Here is a 21,747-nt window from a genome sequence, read left to right on the forward strand (position 1 = left end):
TTATTATTATTATTGTTCCCACTTTACAAATGAGGTAATCAAGGCTGAAAGAAGTCAAATGACTTGCCCAAGGTTACAAAACTGGTTAATGTCTGAGGCAGAATTTGAATTTGCTGATATCAAGTCTAGCATTCTATTCACTGACCCATTATCTGATAAGAATTGAAGTCCCTCTCAGTCAAATGTTTTTGATAGGAGATAATACCTTAGGAAATACATCAGACTCTCTGATATGTTTAAGGCTTTCATCTTTGTTCTAATATTTCATGCTATCTCATGGAGTCACTAATGCCTATCTGGTCCTATCTAATTTTCAAGTAATTTATGAGTGGTAAATTTGAATCCCCTCCTATTTCATTTTTATGTTACTTTATTTGTACATTTTACCCCATCTTTCCTTTTATTTGCTCTGCCTCACCCTTAAAAAATATCACTTCATGAGGGATCCAATATCAAATGATTCAGTTGCTGTCCTTTTCTTTCTAACAGCTTGGCACACTTAGTGTCTGTTGCCTCTTGTAGCGCAAATGTAGGAGGGGTTCAGGCTGACACACTGACACAGGGAACCTGGTAGGAACTTCTATGGAGCACAAGCTTGCAAGGTTTCTCTCGCTCATTGTGATTGGCACATGAAATAGATTTAGGGGATGAGGAACGGAGTAGGAGTTGATTCTACTTCATGGGTTTCTTACTTTTGTTGCATTCAACTATAATTACTACTCTATCTGTGAGCATATGAGAATACAGATTTTATTTTTAACTGTAAGAAGTAATTTTCCTAAGGCTTTTGTGTTGGATCAATTTGATGAAATTAATTATTCTGCTTTCTTGAAGATAACATGTCTGGTTTTTAAAGCCCTTCAAAATCTGCCTCATGCTTACCTCTTCAGGCAGATTTCATATTATTCTCTTTAACATACTTAATTTTTCAGCCAAAATTCCATTACCCCAATTTCTTTGCCTTTATAAATATTTTCTCCCATCTTTAGACTGCATTCACTTCTTACCTCCAAACTCATGTGGCTTTCTTCAAGGCTTAGCTCAGATGCAGCCTGCTATGAAAGACCTATCCTGATTCCCCCAGTTGCTAAAACGTCTACCTAGACATTACACTGCATGTACTTTGTGCATCTATGTGTCCTATTCCCCAGCCCACAAATGTAATCTTCAGAGTGTGTGACCTGTTGCTTTTTAATTTTTTTATCCCCAGCTCCTACGACAGTGCCTAGCACACAGTAGGTGCTCAATACATGCTTGTTAAATTGCAATGGCACACACATAAACTTACTAAAAATAAGAGGGAGTCGGGGAAGAGAGGCAGAAAACAGGTTTTGAGCTTAATTCCCTTAAGGATGAAACTTTCAGAAACTACACACAAAAGGATACAAAAATTCAAGTCCTGTAATTTGTTGAAATGCAAAATGAACTGCCATAAAAATACAAAATCATAAACATGGAAGTCCTGGTTTTTTCAAAAAATCATTTATTTATTTATTTATTTGATTTGTTTAGTTTTGGGTGAGGCAATTGGGGTCAAGTCATTTGCCCAGAGTCGCACAGCTAGTAAGTGTTATGTGTCTGAGGTCAGATTTGAACTCAGATCCTCCTGACTCCAGGGCTAGTACTCTATCCACTGCACCACCTAGCTGCCCCAATAGAAGTCTTTACTAAAAGCATTAAGAGGTTCAAAAAATCCAATGATTCATGTTGAAAAATTCAAGATCATTTCAATTTATCCTTAATTTTTTTTAAAAAAGTACATTAAATAATAGTAACAAGATTAAGTTGATGAAATGCCCACTTTCTTGCCTTAGACCTCCCACACAAATTATTTAGCCTTAGTGGAAGTCAGAAGAGCTTGTTCCAGGACTGCCACTTGTTAGCCATGTAGTTCTGGACAAGTTTCTTAACCTGGGTCTGTTTCCTTGTCTGTAAAAAGATGAAGTCAGACTATATCAATGCTAAAATCTCTTCCACCTCAAAAGTTCTATAATCCCAGTTAAGTGCCAACCTTGATTATTTCCACCAACTGATCCACACCACTGTCCCCTGGAAAGATTGGTTGTCCTAGCAACAGCTCAGCCAATACACATCCTGCAGACCATACATCTAAAAAGAAAAAGAAATAAGGGTTCATTATGGTATTGCAGTTAAACTGTATTGAAGCATGTTTGAGAGATACTTGTTATTTCTACTTTTATTACAAATAATTATCAATTAACATCTCAATACGTTGTGTATTTCAAATTAGGAAAAAATCCAAACTTTCTTCAGAGAAGCATACTTTGAAATCAAGTATTAAGATCACTATATAAGAAACCTAGACAATAAAAAATATGAAAAAGTCTACAATTGGTTGGTAGGAACATAATGTCAATTCATCATGTTAATATATCTTGGGCTAGCAAGCCAAACAAATATACTAATATAATGCAGAGAATGGTAGCTGCTTACCAATATCAATAACTGGTATTAAATATTCCAAGAAATAGTGAAATCTATGGTAAATTAGACATTGCCTAAATAGGAGGATGAGGCAGGATCCATAACAGGAAGTATTTAGTTGCAAGTATATCTAATCTCAATTTGGAGGAAAAAAATATTTTAACCTTAAAGGGCTGACTGGTATCAGTTAAGCATTAATAGAATTTGTAGACACCTAAATGATGATAAACAACACAAATGTCAAATATTAGATAATATGAGGATATGAGTATATGGACTCTATTTTTAACTGCCTAAAATAATTTCTATTTAAATCTAAAATTCAAACTATACTTATTCCCTTGAAAGAACAAATAACAGAATCTATATTTTAAGTAGCAGATAAGTGACAGGAAAGTACTTGACTGATTAGGGTAAGAGGGGTAGCATTTCTAGATGTTCCTGGTCCAGCTTGAAATTCTAGCAATGAACCAGGATGAAGATCATGACATGACATGAGTCATGATAGCAGCAGCCAGACTGAAAGTCTAACACATAAGTCTTCAATAACTGCCAATACTTTCCTCATTTACTATTGAGGAACCTGTATCATAGTGATTAGTGTTTTAATTCTCAAACACTCAAATGGGATCTGAGATCTATTCAATTCAGTAGGTACCCTCCAACAATACAGGTCTCAAACCATCCATACCTACTCATGCCATGTGACTCACACCCATGATCTCATAAAGTTTTCCATTGAATGGGAGCATTCAATGTGTTAGAGACCTTTCTTCCAAAATTAGGAGGGTACCAGTAGAGTACTTTGGCTGCCTACTTGTCATATCCTGTTCTTACAACATGACTAGCACATCTGCTCTTCCTATAATACTATTCCTAGACTTTACCTTTTATACCTATTCTTCAAAGCTGCTCAATGATCACATGTTGCAACCTGTCAACACCCACTGTGTAGTAAGTGACACTGATTTTAATTTTTCAGAGGTAATGGTGTTCCGGAAATCACCAGCAAAATATTAGTATTTAAAATATGGGTCTTTGTTTCTGTGAGAAGCTTGAGGTCAGTAAAATAATCTGGCAATTTCGTGAAAGAAATACAACCTATTTCTTTCCTCTTTCTGCTCAACCTCAAGCCCAATTTGTTGTCCATTTGTGTTAATACGGACATAAATACTGATGGGCAAACTCTGTAGGGTGTTCATCCAAAAGCATTTTGAAATCTAGGTATTAGACATTCCTCATCCACTTCTTCCCTAAATAAACAGGCCAAACTTCTTCAAGAGATTACAGATCTCCAAGGATGGTGCAATGCCTGGAGTTGGGGAAGAGTGGTGATGCAATTAGCACAAAAACAACTGGATGATTAGATTATTCACAAGGAAACCCTTCTCAACCTGGATCCTATAGTATCTTCTCCATCACAATGGTGAATAGCTTTCACAAACATACATCTCTTGGGTTTATGTCTCATTTGATGTTTATTATTAGAGGGCCCCAGACCAGGACTATTTCTGTTAGTATGACTTCTAAGGAATAATGAATGATCTTGATATGTGAATGGAAGTCAACTTTTTTTTCAAAAGAGCCTGGGCCATAACATTTTGTCATGCCAAACAAATTAGCATTAATATATAGCCTTTTTAAAAAATTGATACAAGCTTTAGAAAAATTGCCTTGAGTTGAATGGAGGATGGAATGGAGTGGGAAGAGCATTCAGGCAGGTAGACCAGTTAGGTGGCTATTGCAATAGTATGAAGAAGTAATAGATGAGGACACTTCCACACCTGCTCTCTAGGTGGCCAGGCTTAATTTGTAAATGACAAAAAAGCATACAGAACAGAACAGTAGTAATTTTAATTCTGGGCTAAAATACACTTCTGGACAATTTACAACTTAGGGTAACTGAAGTCAACACCACATTTTGATGATGATGTAGAATAAAGAGATAATAAAAAATGCCCTTTAGCAAATGCTGAAGTAATTTTATTGAATATCTTCTTTTTAATCTTTAACTAGTGTTATGACCAAAATTACTAAATTCCATTCAAAAAAACATCCCCCCCCCTCCACTCTCTGGTGAGAAAAGGGGAAAGTCAATGGTTCTTTATAATCTGTATGAGATATTAAATAATTAAGAAGTATTTACATATCATAAGGTAAGGAAAATTTTAGAATCAATAAAGTAGAGATGATGTTTAGATGCATGTAGTTCCTTAGCAAACTGTAGATTCCCAGAAAACATATACAGACTCATTTCATATTCCTTTGACATCTATGTGATGGCTGTAAAGCAACTAACTCCCTCCCACCAGTGACCCTAGAAAATTAGTATGTTATTTTATAGTTACAAGTTGGTCAAGAAGTATCATATTTATAAATCAAAAAAAGTCAGCTTGGGAAATAAAATACAGATTTTTACGCTGAAGAGTGCTAATAAGGCAGACAAAATATATTTTTATTTAGTCAGATAAATGAACAAAGCAAAATATTCATTAGAAGCTAGATGACCATTTTTAAGGTATGTTAGTGAGTCCTTTCGGAATGGGTTTGGAAGTCCCTTCTAGTTCTATCATACTGAATGAAGTTGAAAGTTGATTTGAAGTTAGGAGACAAGTTCAAAAACTGATTCAGACACTTATTAGCTCTGTGGCCCTAAGCAAGTCACTTAACTTCTCTATACCTCAGTTTCCTCATCTATAAAATGTTTAGAGTACCTATACTATTACAGTGCAAAGGGTGCATGCTTTATGTTCAGAACCAAGGTTGCAGTGAAGTTGAGTGATGCAACATAGGCAAGATCTGCCAGAAACACCTCAAATTTATTATGCATTCGATTTTTAATTAATTTTTGGTCATTGGGTGTTCAGAAACCTTTCACTGTTGCCAATTTTTTTGCAACCCCATATGGGCTCACAACTCACAGTTTAAGAAGCCCTGACTAGATCATGTGATGCCTTTGGGTGAGTTCTATACCTGTCTCTAACTACTTGTACCACTTCCTTCCCCTTCCTGATTTATAATACTTCAAGAAGTTGAGGCAGGAGGGCAGAATAGGAGAGGATTGTGGAAATTGCATGGAAGCAGCCACCTCTATGGTTTTTTTTTTTCCTTTGTTTTCAGAAGAACACCTGAAAAGCCATCAATTTGGCTGCCAATCTGGTTTTTCAGGGAGGACAGTTCCAGAGGGATTATAGTTGTCAGTTCTATTGTATTTTGGAGTACATGGGAGTATGTAGTGGCAGAGAGGTCCATGGCAGTAAGTTTTTGAAATGGCCAGTAAGAATCACAAAACAAAAAGGAAAGATTCTCAACCAATGGAAATTCTTCAGCTCACTGATACACTTGAGGGTCCTGAATAAAGACTATTATAGCTATATAAAACAAACCAACACTTTCTGAACTGGATAAGTGTTTTATTTTTCTCTGCTTATCTCATAGACACCGATCACATGTGATCTTAATGCAAAGTTTTTAAGTCTTTATTAATCTGAATGTTTTATCTTAATCTAGGCTTTAAAATCTCCTCTACCTACTAATCAAAGTGAAAGACAAAGGGTACTAATTAATTCTACTGGAAAAAAAAACCATTTACCCCCAAAAGATAAGGCTATAAATGCAGAAGAACAAATAAGGCTTTAATATCAGTTCTTAGGAAATCAGTTTTTAGACAACATTCTGCTGCAGAGTTAGAACAATGAAAGAAGACCTCCAAGAGGCAGCATTGTCTAGTAGATAAAGCATAGGACAAGAAATCAAGAAACTCAGAAATTAAATTCTCTTAGCTGCCAATTCTTGTGAACTCAGGCAAACTGCCAAAACCAAGGATATTACCATTTTGTGGTTAAGATACCACAAACCATGATCTTTTCCTACTAAAGGGGTGCCTGAAAGAATGGAGTGATAACTCCAGAACACAGTAAAGCCCCAATTAACTAGAAAGACCAGTGTATGAGCTATTATCCATCAGGTGTCAACTCACAGCTGCAAAATTCCCAGTGCAGTGGGAACCATATTAAAATGCAATTGGGAAATGTTAAACAAAATAAATAAAAAATACAATACAACATTGATATGCTAACGTGTAGTTTTCTAAATCAATAGGAAGGGCAGGGATCAGTTTCTATTTGACACTACTGTTCTAGACCACTGAATTTTCTGATTTTGTGATTCTGATCACAGATTCAGTTCTAGTAAAGATCGCTGAAATCATCCATCATTTCATAATGAGGAAACTGAGGTCCAGACATATTAACAGATTTGTCCAAAGTCATAAAAACATTAAGTAACAGGGTCAAGATTTAAACATAGATCTTCGGACTCGAAATCCAGGGCTCTTTCCACTACAATAAAGGTAAGTCTATAACTACTTTTCTGATTTCATAATCAGGAAACGGACTCCAATATCTTCATTTTACATATGGAGAGTCACATTATAAACCTTAAAGTGCTACATAAATGTTAGCCATTATTATTTTTGTTATTAAATAATGTTTTCAGAGACGCAGCTCTCAGGTCTCCTGAACCCTAATTCAGTGCTGTTTTCAGTGCCTCATCCTATATATCTTTAATCCATAATAGCATCTCCACATCTTTATTCATGGCATTAGGGCACGCCCCTCCTTATTCTGTTGCTACCCATTAAGACTTCTTGCATTCCTCACTACCTTTTCTATATCTCTTATCTCCTGATATTCTTCAACATGGCCCTCTACTCCAACCAGTATTGTGCAAATACTGTTTTTGTGTCAATCCTTATTCTCAAAAAAAAACCCCTTTTAAAAACATAGCTACAATTTTCAGCTTTAGCATAAAGAAAATGTAACATTTTTTTTTGACTGAGGACATTTGTATCTCAATTCTCATTACATAACGCTAGAGACATTAAAAAAATATAGACTGGCCTTAATCTATACTGACTTGACTAGATGACCCAGAAAATTCATGTCAGTATTCTTTTCATTTGCTCCTTAGTCCCAAAAATTAAGCACAGGAAAAATGAATCAAGCTAAGTTAAATTTCTGGTTATCTGAATTCTGGTTTATTGAGATTTTAGTGTATTTTTAGGTTTGCCTCTATGCCAAGATCATGCTAGGCACGGGGAAGATAAAAACAAAGCAGTTCCTTTCTTCAAGGAGCTTTACATTCTTTTGGGGAAATAAAATGCATACACATTAGTAAATACAAAATATATTCAAAGTAAACACAAGGTAATTTGAGGGAAGGAAGGTTAGGACAAGTAACATTTTAATAAGTTAAGATTTAGATTTATTTCTCATGTGCTTTATCCACATCACATGAGTTTCCAATGATTTAAATCACCTTTGAACCAATATTTATTCCTTTTTAAAGATTGTTTGAAAGATACCAACAAAGCCATAGTCAGTGGGGAAATTGCTTTTGCTATAAGGGCAACAAAAACAAAAAGTAAGAAGTAGACTAAGTAACCACCTTTAAGTAGGTCTATTTAAATCATAAATAGGAATAGCGCTAAAGAGCTTGTAGATCTGAACACATGAAGGAGACTTCACTGTCAATTTGACCAGACTGTGGAAACAGCCAACAACTTTTAATTTATCTTTTTAAAAATAACAGCCACTACTGTTTCCAACCCCGGGAAATTCTCAGAGACTTATTTGCCAACCCCACCCAGAGAAGTCTTCCAAACCCGTGAAAGATGCAGAGAAAGGGGGAACCGACTAATTGTCATGCTTTTCAGGTAATCGGTGTCAGGATCAAATGAGATATATTTGTAAATGGCTTAGCACAGTGCCTGGCACATATTAATTCACTTTTTTTTTTTAAGGTGAGCATCAGAAGCACAGACTGTCCCAAAGCATAAACATATAACATCTTGCCTCAGGGAATTGTCTTCTCAGTCCTGCTAACCCAACCTTTTGTACAAGGCAGTCACTCAGAGCATTCTGAAGAATGGTCCCTGATATCTAAAGTTCATTCTTGTGAATTTAATAAGCTAACCTACGTGTTAAGTTTTTAGCCATGCCCCATCCCTCCAATTTTCAAAATAAATGAAAAAATCCTAGGAAAGTTAGTTTCCTGTTACGAAAGAAGGATCTGTACAACCTAGATTAGATGCGCTAGCATTTAAGACCTGAAGGAACTGGTATCTTGAAAGGTGGAATTTTTAATCACTAAGTTTTTGCTCGTGACACATGAACACTGAGTTACAGCTCTGCTAGTTCCCATGTAATTTTGGATAAATCACAATTTCTCTCACTACTCATCTCTTGCCAAACCTCATTCCTGGATTACTCCCACCATCTGCCTCTTCTACTTCTACTAATGAGCTGCTAAATGCAGCTGGAGGAAGTCTTACAACCACCCTGGCTGGGTATTTAACAAATCAATTGCCAAATTTGATGATCTTTTCTTAGTCCTCATCTTTCTTGAACTATCTGCTGCACAAGACCCTGCTGAATACCCCCACATTGCTGACCACCCTCTTCTAGATGTGCTTTCCTCTCTGGATTTTCATGATACTGCTCTGTTTGTCTTCTTGGTCCTTTTCAGTCTCTTATTCCTTTCATTGTCAAACTTATTTAAAGCATAATCTATTCTGATTTCTCTTCTTCACCACCCACTCCCTCCCTTCTCAACACCTTTCAGTCTGGTTGGTCCACATTTTACTGAGGGAACAACCACTTCCTCCATTTATATACTCCCAATTCCCATGACTTCTGAAACACTATGCCTTCAGTATAAAACTTTCCTGATATATCAGTTCCCATGCTCCTTGTAACAGAGAAAAACGGTTTTTAAAAATTTCTTGCTTCCTCCAGATGCTAATACCTTTCCTACTGAGGTTACCTTCTATCTGTCTATTCTACATCTGTCTCATATGTACTTACTTAAATACTGTCTTCTTGCATAGAGGCAGCTAGGTAGATCAGTGGATAGAGCCCTGGGCCTGGAATTAGGAAGGTATGAATTCAAATTCTGCCTCATACATTAGTTATATGACCCTGGGCAAATCACTTAATCTTTGTCTTCCTCAGATTCCTCAACTGTAAAATTGGATAATAACAGCATCTACCTTCCAGGTTTGTTGTGAGGATCAAATAAGATAATATTTGTAAAGGGCTTAGCACAGTGTCTGGCACATATCAGGTGCTTAATAAATGCTTGTTTTCTTCCTTCCTTATTAGAATGTGAGCTCCTTGAAGGTAGGGGTTGCTTTTGCCTTCGTTTGTTTTCTTCACCTGTCCTGTGGAGCTAAAATTGGTCATAGCATTTAATCTCAGTATGGATGTCTTTTTGTTGTTTTTATTTATATTGTTTTCAACATACTCATCATATACTGGAGTATACTGCACTCTCTTGATTGTGCTTTCTTTTCTCTCTTTAAATTCATACAACTCCTATGACGCTTTTCTGAATACTCATATTTATCTGCCCTCATGATGAAGTAATACTCAATTACACTTACATACCATGTTTTGTTTAGCCATTCCCTAACTGGTGGGAAGAGGTTTCAAATTTTTGCTACTATATAAAAAACAACAACAACAAAAAAAACCCTACTATAAATATTTTCTTAAATATGCAGTCTTTCTGTCATTGCTCTCCCTCATTTTGAGGGATAAGCCCAGTAGTGATATTGCTAGATCAAATGGCTTAGTAATTTTTCTCATGTAATTCCGTATTTCTTTTCAGAGTAACTGAAACAATTCAGTAGTAAAAATAAATGCATTAGTGGACCTATTTTCCTATCACTTCTTCAACACTGACTATCCTACTTTTTAATCATATGTGGCTTACGAGATAACTCCCAAAGTTGTTTTGTATGCTCTTATGACTAGTGATTTGGTGATAGCTGTCATATGGCTCTTGACAGTTTGAATTTCTTCTTTTGAAACTTGTTTGCTCATGTCCATTGACTACTTATTAATTGTCTTACTCTGGCTTCTACGGCACTGTAGTCTAGTTTCCAAGTGTTCTACTTCTTTGCTGAATCCTTCCCTCTTAATGAGAGGCAACAATAAAAGTCTCCCCTGGAGGGCATAGGGTTAGTGTTGGAAAGAAGCAGGAATAATTCTTCCTCCAGGATAAGAAGGAAAAAAAGGATAAAGATCGAAAATTTTTTGAGGTGTGGAGAATTAGAGCTGAAGTTTATGTGACATATTCTCTATCTTTTTAGTGGTGTAGGAAGTTACAGAAAATGTTTAATGGCTTCCTATTCCTGGTCTTAAGAGATGGGTAACTTACCTGGATGTGGTACACTTAATTTTATCTATGTTACTGTGTCTCCATGTATACTCGACCTTAACACAGAAGGGACACATATTTAATATTTTTTGTATTTACTGAATATAATATATTTAAAAACCACACATAAATTAAACTGCACTGTATTTTTGTGGCCCCTAGTTATTTTTCTCTCCAGAGATCAATGAAATATGATAGAAACAAGGTTTACAAACCTTGTCTACTGAATTTTTCAGCTTAGCATTCAGGATTCCTCAAAATCTAATCTATCCAGTTCTACTTTCTATAACCCTCTAAAATAAACTCAAAAACATACTCTCTTCATGGAGATCTTGCTATGATGCCTTCTCCACCTTCTCTGCCTATTAAACTAAATTTATAGTCTGGCATAAATCTTAACTCCATGAAGCCAACTATTCCAAGCCTAATGTAGCCTATAGGTAGTAGGTATTTGACAAATTTCTTATTGATGATGACTCAGTTCTTTCTCATATTAAGTTAGTCTGTTTTGATAATCTGGGTCCTAACAAACTGTCTTGTGTTATAACTTCTTTCATTTATTTCTTCAACAAGGATCCTTTAGGGCAGAGATGGGTTGTGTCTTACATTTCTTTAGTGACTCCCACAGTACCTAACACAACATTAAACACACAATAGGTTCTCAATAAAAACTTACTGCATATACATAAAATAAGCCTGAAGTTTATTTAAAACAACAATATATTTTTCCTAATAATACATAAGAAAAAATAAACACTTGATTTCCTGAGTTATGAAAGTAAAAGTGGATAGATTAAAATGCCTTGCTTAAGACTGAAAGCTATTTGGATAGAGAGGCTATGATACTCAAATTCTATAAAATAATATACAGTGTCATGCAAACAAGTGTCATTCTCACTAAATAAATAAAAGTTGATGCATAATTACCATGATAAACATAATATTTAAAAATAATTAATGTTCTATAACCTGAGTTTCCAGCTGGAAAATCTGTAAACTATGAGACTGATTTCTATCTTTTACAGAACATTTAAATAATATCACGGGTCAGCAAACTAGAGCCCATGGGCCTGCTAGACCCAAGCCAAAAATAGAACTTACTTTTTTAAACATAAGAAAACTTTATTTAAAAACGTAAAAACTATTCTTAACTCTTGGGATCTGGCAGGCAGGTCATAGTTTGTCCCTGATCTATAGTAAAGATTTTTAGGGTAACTTTAATAACTGATATTCATGTGGTGTTAAGACTTGCAAAGCACTTTCTATACATTACATATCTCATTTAATTGCCACAAACTTGTGACATTTTAATAGTTATTTTTATGACCATTTTACAGATGAGGGCTCAGAGAACTGAAATGCCCAGGGTCAGACAACAGGGTTATTACACAGTAGAATTTGAAGTGAAATTCTCAAAGGCCCCACATCACACTGCCTCTCATGGGTATAGAGGACAAAATTGGTAACTAAGAAAAAAATGAATATAAGACTATAAGGTTTCCCTGTTACTGTAGAGGGTACAAGTGTCCTCCCACTCCCCCAGGTTTACACTCCAAGATCTCATCCTAACTCTCAGTCACCATATATGACCCAATTTGTTGTCAAGTACTCTTGTTTCTACCTTCACATCTTTTACATATGTTTGCTTCTTTCCTCTGACATTGCCACTGCTCTGGTGCAGGGGCGCCATAACCCCATACCTGGATGACTGCCATAGCTGCTGCTGAGTCTGACTGGGTCTCTTTCCTGCTCCAGTTCATCCTCCACTCAGCTATCCCAGTTATCATCCTGACCACGTAACCCCCTGCTCAATAAACTCTAGTGGTTCCCCATCATCTTTAGGATCAAATATAAAATCACCTGTCTGGCTTTTAAAAAACTCTTTACAACCTGCCCCCTTCCTAACTTTCCAGAATTCTTATACTTTGTTCCCACCCAAACACTTTATGATCCAGGTACATTGCCCTATTTACTTTTTCCTTGCAGACAACACTCCATTTCCCAACTTGCTGTCTTTTCACTGGCTGTCTACTAATGCCTCCTTGTATAAGCCTCCTAGATTGCCTGGTTTCAAGTCTCAGCTAAAATCAAATCTTCTAAAAGAACCCTTTCCATTCTCTACCCCATCTCCTAACCTCTTCCAATACTATTTACTTCTCTCTAAAACTACCTCCATTTTAGGAAGGAAAAGAGACAAGTACCTATTATGCTTGTGCCAGGGACTGTGCTAAGACTTTAAAAATATCTCATTTGATCCTCACAACAACCCTGGTAAGTAGAGGATATTATTATCTACACTTTACAGTTGGGAAAACTGAGGCAAACAGAGGTTAAGTGATGTTCTCAAGGTCAGATAGCAAATAAGTGTCATTTTGAATTCAGTATTTGAAGTGTATTTGAGTTCAGGTCTTCCCTGACTCTAGGCTCTGTACTCCATCCACTATGCCACCCAGCTGCTACTATATATACTGTATAAATATTGTATGTGTATAGTTGTCCAAATAGTGCCTCCCTTATTAGAATGTAAACTCTTGAGGAAGAGCAGGCACTATTTCTGCCTTTCTTTCTATTTCTAGCACTTAGTGCACATAGTAAGCACTTAAAACATGCTTGATGATTGGACATGTCAAAGAAATAGATGAAAGGCATTGATTCAATGGGTTCTTTTCATTTTAAGATTTTCAATTGAAATTAGAAGTTTTGGGAAAATTCACTTAAAATATATCTAGTAAACTTTAACATTTACCCTCTGAATTACAGTAGGAATATCTTCCTTCACCATTTGGATTGGGTCCTGCCTCCTACATGAAAACTTCCTTGGCTGCTCAAGACCACATTCATCTAGTTCTCTGAACTCTCACACTAATTATAGCATATAACACACACATTTTAAACTCACTTCACAGATAAAGAATTTTACTTTCTTTCCCTAATGTTCCACATAAAGGGACATTTGTTATTTTTTTTTCTATTTCTCAAAGCATTTCACACAGTATTGAGCACATATAATGCAGGCATTAAGTATGTACTTGCTGACCTGAATACAAATTATATAGAGACAGATCAAGTTATCTGTCAAATGAGACTTAAAGCAAACTGTTATGAAAACATTTTCCCCCATTTTTTCCATGCTTGGAAATTTTAGTGGGAGAGCTATATGTGTGGCACTTTAGGATGCTGGAACTCTAGAATCTTTGAAAAGAGCAGTTATGTAGAATATCACCCAGGGGACATCAATTTCAGCAAATAGCCAACATGAGAAATTAGGATTAGGGTAGGGTTACAGTTAGAGTCAGAGACAAACCATGGTTTAGTTTCATCATAGCTATGTCAATTTTTCTAAAAAGTATCTGCAGGTTGTCCCTGATAAATGCCATTAAGATCAGTAAATAAAACCATGGATAGGTGAATGAAAGTGAAAATGGAAATATACTGCCCCTCAGCACTCTAGGCAGAGAAGGCCAGGAGACAGTAAGATTTGGTGAATCACAGAGTTGGCATTTTAGGAAATGAAAGAACAGAAACTAAGCAGGGAAATTCTGATTAAAGGTTGTGAAGGGGGCCTGAGCCTTGAGATGGAAAGCCTAAGAGCTATAGGGAATTGAAGCTACAAGTGCTAAAAATGTTACCCACCCATTCCTCCTCTCTCTGATATTCTCCCTCTCTAAGCACCTCTCCTCTTCTCATCCTTTTTTTGTTCTGATAATATCTGTCCCTCATTCAAACTATGTCTTATCTGCATTACAGCTTTTTTTCCCCCTTGCCCCCTGGACCCTTTTATGTTCTTCAATTCCCACCTTGACCCTCATCTCTCTTCCCTTACCTAGGACTAATATATTGGAAGCAATCTGTTACACATTTCATTATTCAAACATATTTATCTACTAAGATAAAAGCAGCATACTGTAATAGAAAGAATCTTGAATTTGGTTTGAATCCCAGTGCTGTTACTTATGAGCTATATTTTAAGTCACTTAACCTCCTAGGACAGGGGTGGGGAACCTTCAGCCTTGTGGCAACATGTGGCCTTCTAGGTTCTCAGGTGTGGCCTTTTGACTGGGTCCATGTTTTACGGAACAAATCTTTTTGTTAAAGGGCTTTGTTCTGTGAGGTTTGGATTCAAAGGGCTGCACTTGAGGACCTAGAGGGCCACATGTGCCCTTGAGGCCAAAGTTCCCCACCCCTGCCTAGGATCTTAGATTCTTCACCTATAAAATGAGGTCATTTGAGTAAGATGATTTGTAATGTCCCCCCATAGCTTTTACTGTGACTCCACATTTCCTGTGCTTAATTTAAAATGCTGGTGAGCTAAATATTTAATTTTTTTAAAAGAAAATTTAAATTTAAGGGTAAACTTTATTTTGTGTCTCCTGCTTTTTCCCCCTTGTAGGTCAGTGGAGCTTAAGAGAAAAAGGTTTCCTACTTCTGCATCAGAAAGTTGACAAACTTTTTGAAAACTTCATAAAATATCAAATGGAGTTTAAACTTCTATTTGTAAGCCAATTAAGTAAACAATCCACATGTCCAACAGGTTTACTTACCAAAAAAAAAATGTATCTATGCTTATAAAAATTTGTTTTGGAGTCTGAAAAATTAGGAATGTTAACTTTTTTAATGATTCTATGGAAGTCTGTCTTTCCTTTATGCTATTTGGCAAGAGATTAAGTTACCATACTATAAAATAATGAAACTCATTTTAATGAGTTTTAAAAAATTAACCAAACATACCAGAACATATGCACGTACATAAGTTTAAACAATTATCCCACCATACAACTGAATTGTTTATTCGGTTTAAAATATTCAGTGTTCCAAAAGAAGAATTTTTGCTGCATTATATCTAAGAAATGTCTTCTAACTTCAATGATTCCAAAGTATATATTTATTTACTTAATTTTCTTTTGGAAGTCTAAAGACTACTTGTTAAATAATAAGCCACTATAATTTCACTATCCTTATTTCTATATCCCTCAACACTTCTACTCCAAAGTTCCAACCACAAGCTGCCCTCCCCTTCTACTGTGCCCTCTGGAATGCCTTGTTCCAAAGGCAACAAGCTTTCTTTCAATCTAAATCTTTTGCTTGTCCCCTCCTTTCTTCCAGAAATAACCAAAACCTGGTTCCCCATTAATGAAACAGCTTCCCCGGCTACCCTTTCCAACACTGGCTGTATTTTCACTCATTTCCCTTGGCTCAATGGTGGAAGCAGGGAAATCAGAATAATCCTTACTCCCCATTGCCACTTCTAGTTTTTGCTCCTCTCTCAATCACTCAAAAACCTCTTCTCCTTTGAGGTTCATGCAATTCATATCTACCAGTCACTCAAAATCTTGGCAGTTGTTATCTATCGACCTCCAGGACACATTCGCTTTTCTTCTTCAATGAGTTCAGTACCTAGGGCACGATTTTTCTCTCCTTTCCAATGCCTGCTCTCTCTTAAACACGCTAATCATTCAATTCCTTAACTTAGTCACTTCCCATAAGTTACTCCTCCACTCTAACTCAGGCACACACAAAGATGGTTATACCCTTGATCTTGCCCTATCTACAAATGTACCACCTCCATGTTAGAAAATTCTGAAATCTAATGATTCTCTATTTCTCTCTGCTTTATAAGATGCTGATGCTGACAACTGTACATCATTCTTCTTCAGAGCTAACAGAAGAGCTTATACTCTAGTTTAGGGTTGCATTTGGCAGTCATTTCTGGAAATTAAATCAGATTTTGTTGACTAAAGGACTTTTTGGGCTCTTTTAGTCTCCCTATTGTAGCAATTAATTTACATTGTGTAAACTTCAGTATCAAATTACTAAAGTCAGTGTTAATGTAATTTCTAAGGAAAAAAGGGTTTTGTTAATTAAAATTTTTTAAAAGTTGTACACCACATAAAAATTATATACCATATTGTATACCAATTGTATGCCAAAGAGTTAAATGCATACTGATGTTGGGAGGTGCTCACCTGAAATTTGTTTGACTAAAAAAGTCCTTAACATAAAGCTTACTTTCTATGTCATATGCCCCTTTCCCATGTCCTCCTAATTCAGTCTTTCAGTCCTAGGCTTTTTGCTGGAGTCTCCCCGGACCATCCTGGAATGTGGACTCTAACAGATGGTTCTCTTAAAGTATAGGACTATTGCTGGAGGGCAAGGTGAGTGATGAGTCTTTCAAATGTTTTCTATACATCCTTCTTCAAAACATGTGTCTACAAGGATGAGTCTCTGTATACATATGTTTCTTTGAGTAGAGAGCTCTATGTTTGTGTGGGTGTGTACTTCAGTACTCCTTCCTTAGTAAGCTTAGATGTGTCCAATACCATGGATCCAATTCCTGTTTAGGAAAGACAATTTTTCAATACCTCAAAAAACTACAAACTATCAGCGATCTTAAAGTAACATGTCAGTTGTCACAAAGACAATCAGGTGAGAATGTTGGAATATATCAACAAACATCCATCACTGCTACTAGAAAAACCCATGGCATCTTCATCCATCCATCCATCCATCCATCCATCCACCCACACACACGCGTGCGCGTACATTTCTGTTTCTGTCTGTCCATATTTCTATTTGTGTTGCACTACAGAGATTTCCCTGAATTTGTGCATAACAAGACTATTATTTGTTAGTATCCTGGTGGCCTTCTCTTTTGTTGTTGGTTTTTTTTCCTCTACAAGAAGTTGATTACTATCTTCTTTTTCCTAAAACTGCCATGCTTGCTGGAAATATATGATCAAGAACAGAAACCACTGGTTCAGAAGCTCTTTTTGGGCTACAGGAAATATTTCAAATTTTCAGATTTTTCAAAGACTGGAGCCCTAGCTGTCATAGGTAGGCAGACCAGCGCATGACAGAAGCCTACAACCAGCGGCTGTTTATTTTTATGCTATTTTTTTTGCTAAGAGATTACAACTTTGGAATTCAAAGATCATCAAAAAAATGTCACTGCTAGGAGAGATCTTTAAGAGACCATTTAGTCCAATCCCCTCTTATTTTAATAATAGCTTAATTTATTACAGTTACTTCTAAGTTTATTAGGCATTTTCTTTACAATAACACTGTCAAGAAAATAGAATGAGTATTATTTAACCAATTTTATAGATAAGAAAACTAAAGCTCACTGAAGTTAAGTAACTTGCCAAGATCAGAAAGTTACTTAGTGCTAGGATCTGTGAATTGAGTATAGGACTTCCAGCACACTTTCTACTCTACCTTTGTGGCTTTTGACAGTTTCTCTGACAAGCCTTTCTTATTTTATGTTTCCTACATAGGGCCAAGACCAACATTTTAATCTAGCTTGTCTATACTGCTGTGGTGGATTTTAAAACTGGTTTAACTTTTAAGTTACTGGCTAGTCATTAGTCAAATATGGCACTTTTGAAGTTAATATCTGTCACACAATCCATTCAAATAAAATTCCAAGGTGGACAACAACATAATAGACAAGACAGCTTCAAAACAAATCCTAGAATTTTAATTGGTTTCTAGAAATTACTCTGAACTAGCCCAAAACTGACAAACTGTAATGACTGTTCTACTACAAGGAAGACAATCCTTTTACATTTCCCTAGTAAACTCACTATCCTATTTATCACACTGGCTTTCCCAATCCTTATCTTTCCTGCCCTCTCTGTAGCCTCTGACTCTGCTAATCATTCTCTTCTCACTGACACGTTTTTCTCTCTAGGTTTTTGGAATACTATTCCCTCCTGGTTCCTCTCCTACCTATTTGACCACTCCTCAGTTTCCTTTACTGAATCTTCATTCAGCATACTTGCTAATCCTAGATGTCCTTCAGTGCCCTCTCCCTTCACATTATTTCACTTGGTGATCTCATCAGCAACCATGAATTCAATGATCATCTTGATGCTGATGATTTTCAAATCTACTCACCCAGCCCTAAACTTTCTGCTGACCTTCAAGTAATGCATCTCAATTATCTACTGGACATTTTAACTGGATGTACTGCAGACATCTTAAAATTAACAGTCCAAAACTGAGCTCATTATTTTCACCCTCAAACCATCCCCTATTCCTAACTTCTCTTTATTGTGGAGGGCACCACCATCCAACCACTTAGGCTTAAAAGTGAGGTATCATCCTTGACACCTCACTCCCTCTTATGTCTCATATACAATCTGTTACCAAAGCCTGTTGATTTTGCCTTTGTAACATCTTGGAATATGCCCCCTTCTCTCCTGATGTTGCCAGTACCTTGGTGAAGGCCTTCATCACCTCATACCTAGGCTTTAACAATAGCCTGCTGGCTGATTTCTCTGTCACAAGGCTCTCTTCATTCTATTTTCCACTAAGCTGTTAAAGTTATCTTTCTAAAGAGCAGGTCTGTCACCATGTCAATCTTCCCACCCCTCACTCAATAAAGTCCAGTGGCTCCCTATCAGCTCCAGATCAGATATAAAATTTTTTGTTTAAAATTCAAAGCCAGATAGTAACCTGCCCACCACCCTCTGCCCCATACTCTCCAGTCTTCTTACACCTTGCTCTCTTTTGCTCTCTCCCCAGTGTACTCTTAGATCCTGTGACACTGGCCTTTGCTGTTCCTCACACAAGAAACTCAAGTGTCAGACATTAGACATTTTCACAGGTTGTACCCCATGCCTGGAATGTTCTTTTCTTGTCTCTACTTCTCAGCTTCCTTGAAGTCCCAGCTAAAATCCCACCTTCTATAGGAAGTCTTTCTCAATCTCCCTTCATCACAGTGCCTTTCCTCTATTGATTATTTTTAATTTATCCTATTTATGGCTCTTCAGTTTCAGCCCCATTGCCTAGAAGCCTAAAATATCTGGAACTATGAGCAATAAACAAGATGCTAGGCAGTGAATGGTTTCACAAAGCTGTTTTGCCTCTGGGGCAGACCAGGCAATGTAGCTGGCCTGCAACAGATGCCATAAGCCAACAATAATGGTGCACAATGCCTTCCACTTGGGGAACATCTGGAGATGAAGATGAAGGCACAAGGAAGGTAACCATGAGAAGTTCAGTGCTCTTGGGTTTGAGAACTATTTGGGCCGGGGATTGAGAATGTTGTTCTACCAAGAAGCCATATGCTCTCCTTCAACATACATTTATTAAGCTCCTGTGACTGTGAGCTATCATGTGCCGGCACTATTTACAACTCAAAAGAGAATATTATCATTGAGTTTAAATGAAAGGAATATCACTGCTTGGAAAGATTCATTTTTTAAATCCATGCATAAAGTAATCATAAAAACTTTGATTTCTCTCTCCCTTTAATATTAGTAAAAAGTAAAAACTGGTGCTTTTGTTAAGTTAGGATATTATATTCAATGAAGACTAGTTCATAGACTATTGCTGTACTAGTGAAAATGGTGAATGATTTTAAGAACCTTTTAAATTTTGAAACTTTTCACCAGAGTTTTCAAAATAAAGGCACAAAGGTGATGTAGTGGATAGAGTGATAGGCCTGGAGTCAGGAAGACCTGAGTTCAAATCAAGCCTCAGATATTTACTATCTGGGGGTCCCTGAGAAGGTCGCTTCATCTCTATCTGCTTTAGCTTCTTCATCTTTAAAAAGTTTGATCTTTAATAGCACCTCCCTCCCAGATTTGTGGTGAGCACCAAATGAGATAATATCTGTAAAGCATTTAGCTCAGTTCCAGACACACAGCAGGTGCTTAACAAATGCTTGTCCCCTTCACCTTAAACATGTTCATGGATCACTGGAAAATAGTTCTAGCCAATACCAATTCTTGATATTTATTTGAAATTGTGACTAACTGGCCAAATCATTAAGTAATTATGTTAGAAAGTAAATAGCAATGAGAACCACTTTTTACAGATTCGTCACCTACCTATGCTAGAAGTATAATCAGTTGCTCCAAAGATCAACTCTGGTGCTCTATAGTAGCGAGAGCAGATATATGAAACGTTGGGCTCTCCTCGAACCAGCTGCTTTGCACTAGTAACAAAAACAGAAAGCAGATGACTTTAGAAATTACTATATCTTTATGCTGCATAAATAGGTTAAATGGCTATCACTCTTAAAGACAGGCATACCAGCTATATGTCCTCCAAGATTCATTTTAAATCTAGTCATTTATCTAAGATGTATTTTTATACCTGAAAGAAAAATTTGGGTGAAATCAGCAAAATAATCATACCTATATATTTGTTCCAAATATTATAAAACTGTGTATATTATATAACTGATTTAAAGAAAAGCAATCTTAAAACAATTATCACATTGTTACAAGTGAAGTGAGACAGACAGAGACTCTTCTGATCCCTAAATTACCCACTCCCAGTCAGATAAGAATGTATACTTTTATCCCCAGGGGAAAAATTGATTTAAAACTGGCTAGCACCTTAAAAGTTGGCTCTTGAACTGAGGCGACACCTCAGCACAGACAGATCCAACCTATTTTGAAGGCTCATTATCACAAACAATGCCTTAATTGCCTAAACCCTACACAGAGAATTGCATAATTCTACATCCTTGTGTACAATGATAACTCAATCTTTTTTGACTCCTGACATCATAGTCCCCTTTGTTCAATATAAAAGCTCCTTCATTTTACCACCACCACCAAAAGGCTCTCCTATTCTAAAAATGTTTAAATATTTAGCATTTTAAACTATTTAAAATGAAATTTAAAAAATTAAAATGAATTATAGTTAATAGTTTGAGATACCACCTGGGAAAAACTGAAATAAAATGCAGCATAAAACAATTAGAACTGGAAACTCCTACTTTCAAAGCTTAGCACCTTTTTGAACACAAGGCAACAAAACTAAAAGAGTTAAATGAGAACAGTCAGGCATCAGATTAAGAATGACATGGACACATGAGAGTACTGAGCTAGACTAAATATGTTTTATGTAGAGCCTGGAGACAGAAGTCACAGCAAACTCAAATGCGGAGTCTAGAGTTAGAAAAGTAACGCATGTTTAATCTAATTCAATTGAAAAAGCATTTCTATTAAATACCTACTGTATGCAAATCCCCCAAGCTGGCTGTCTTAGCACTCATAGGCACAGAAAGGACATATAGCACATACAGATCAAAAATGACCCTTGTGCTTAAAGAGTTTACATTTT

General features: G+C 36.3%; 1 protein-coding gene across 4 annotated transcripts in view; it reads right to left on the bottom strand.

Moving 5' to 3' along the window:
- GSK3B (glycogen synthase kinase 3 beta) overlaps window positions 1-21,747 on the bottom strand; it is a 287,106-nt gene that overhangs the window by 106,091 nt on the left and 159,268 nt on the right. For all 4 annotated transcript variants that reach the window (XM_020985881.2, XM_020985882.2, XM_020985883.2 and 1 more), the window contains exons 6-7: window positions 20,502-20,608; window positions 2,012-2,109 (exon numbers count right to left, since the gene is read on the bottom strand). In XM_020985881.2, coding sequence (XP_020841540.1) covers window positions 2,012-2,109; window positions 20,502-20,608 — 205 coding nt within the window. The remainder of the gene's footprint in view (window positions 1-2,011; window positions 2,110-20,501; window positions 20,609-21,747) is intronic.

This window comes from Phascolarctos cinereus, unplaced genomic scaffold (assembly GCF_003287225.1).
Source record: "Phascolarctos cinereus isolate Bilbo 61053 unplaced genomic scaffold, phaCin_HiC Scaffold_726;HRSCAF=1367, whole genome shotgun sequence".
NCBI lineage: Eukaryota > Metazoa > Chordata > Mammalia > Diprotodontia > Phascolarctidae > Phascolarctos > Phascolarctos cinereus.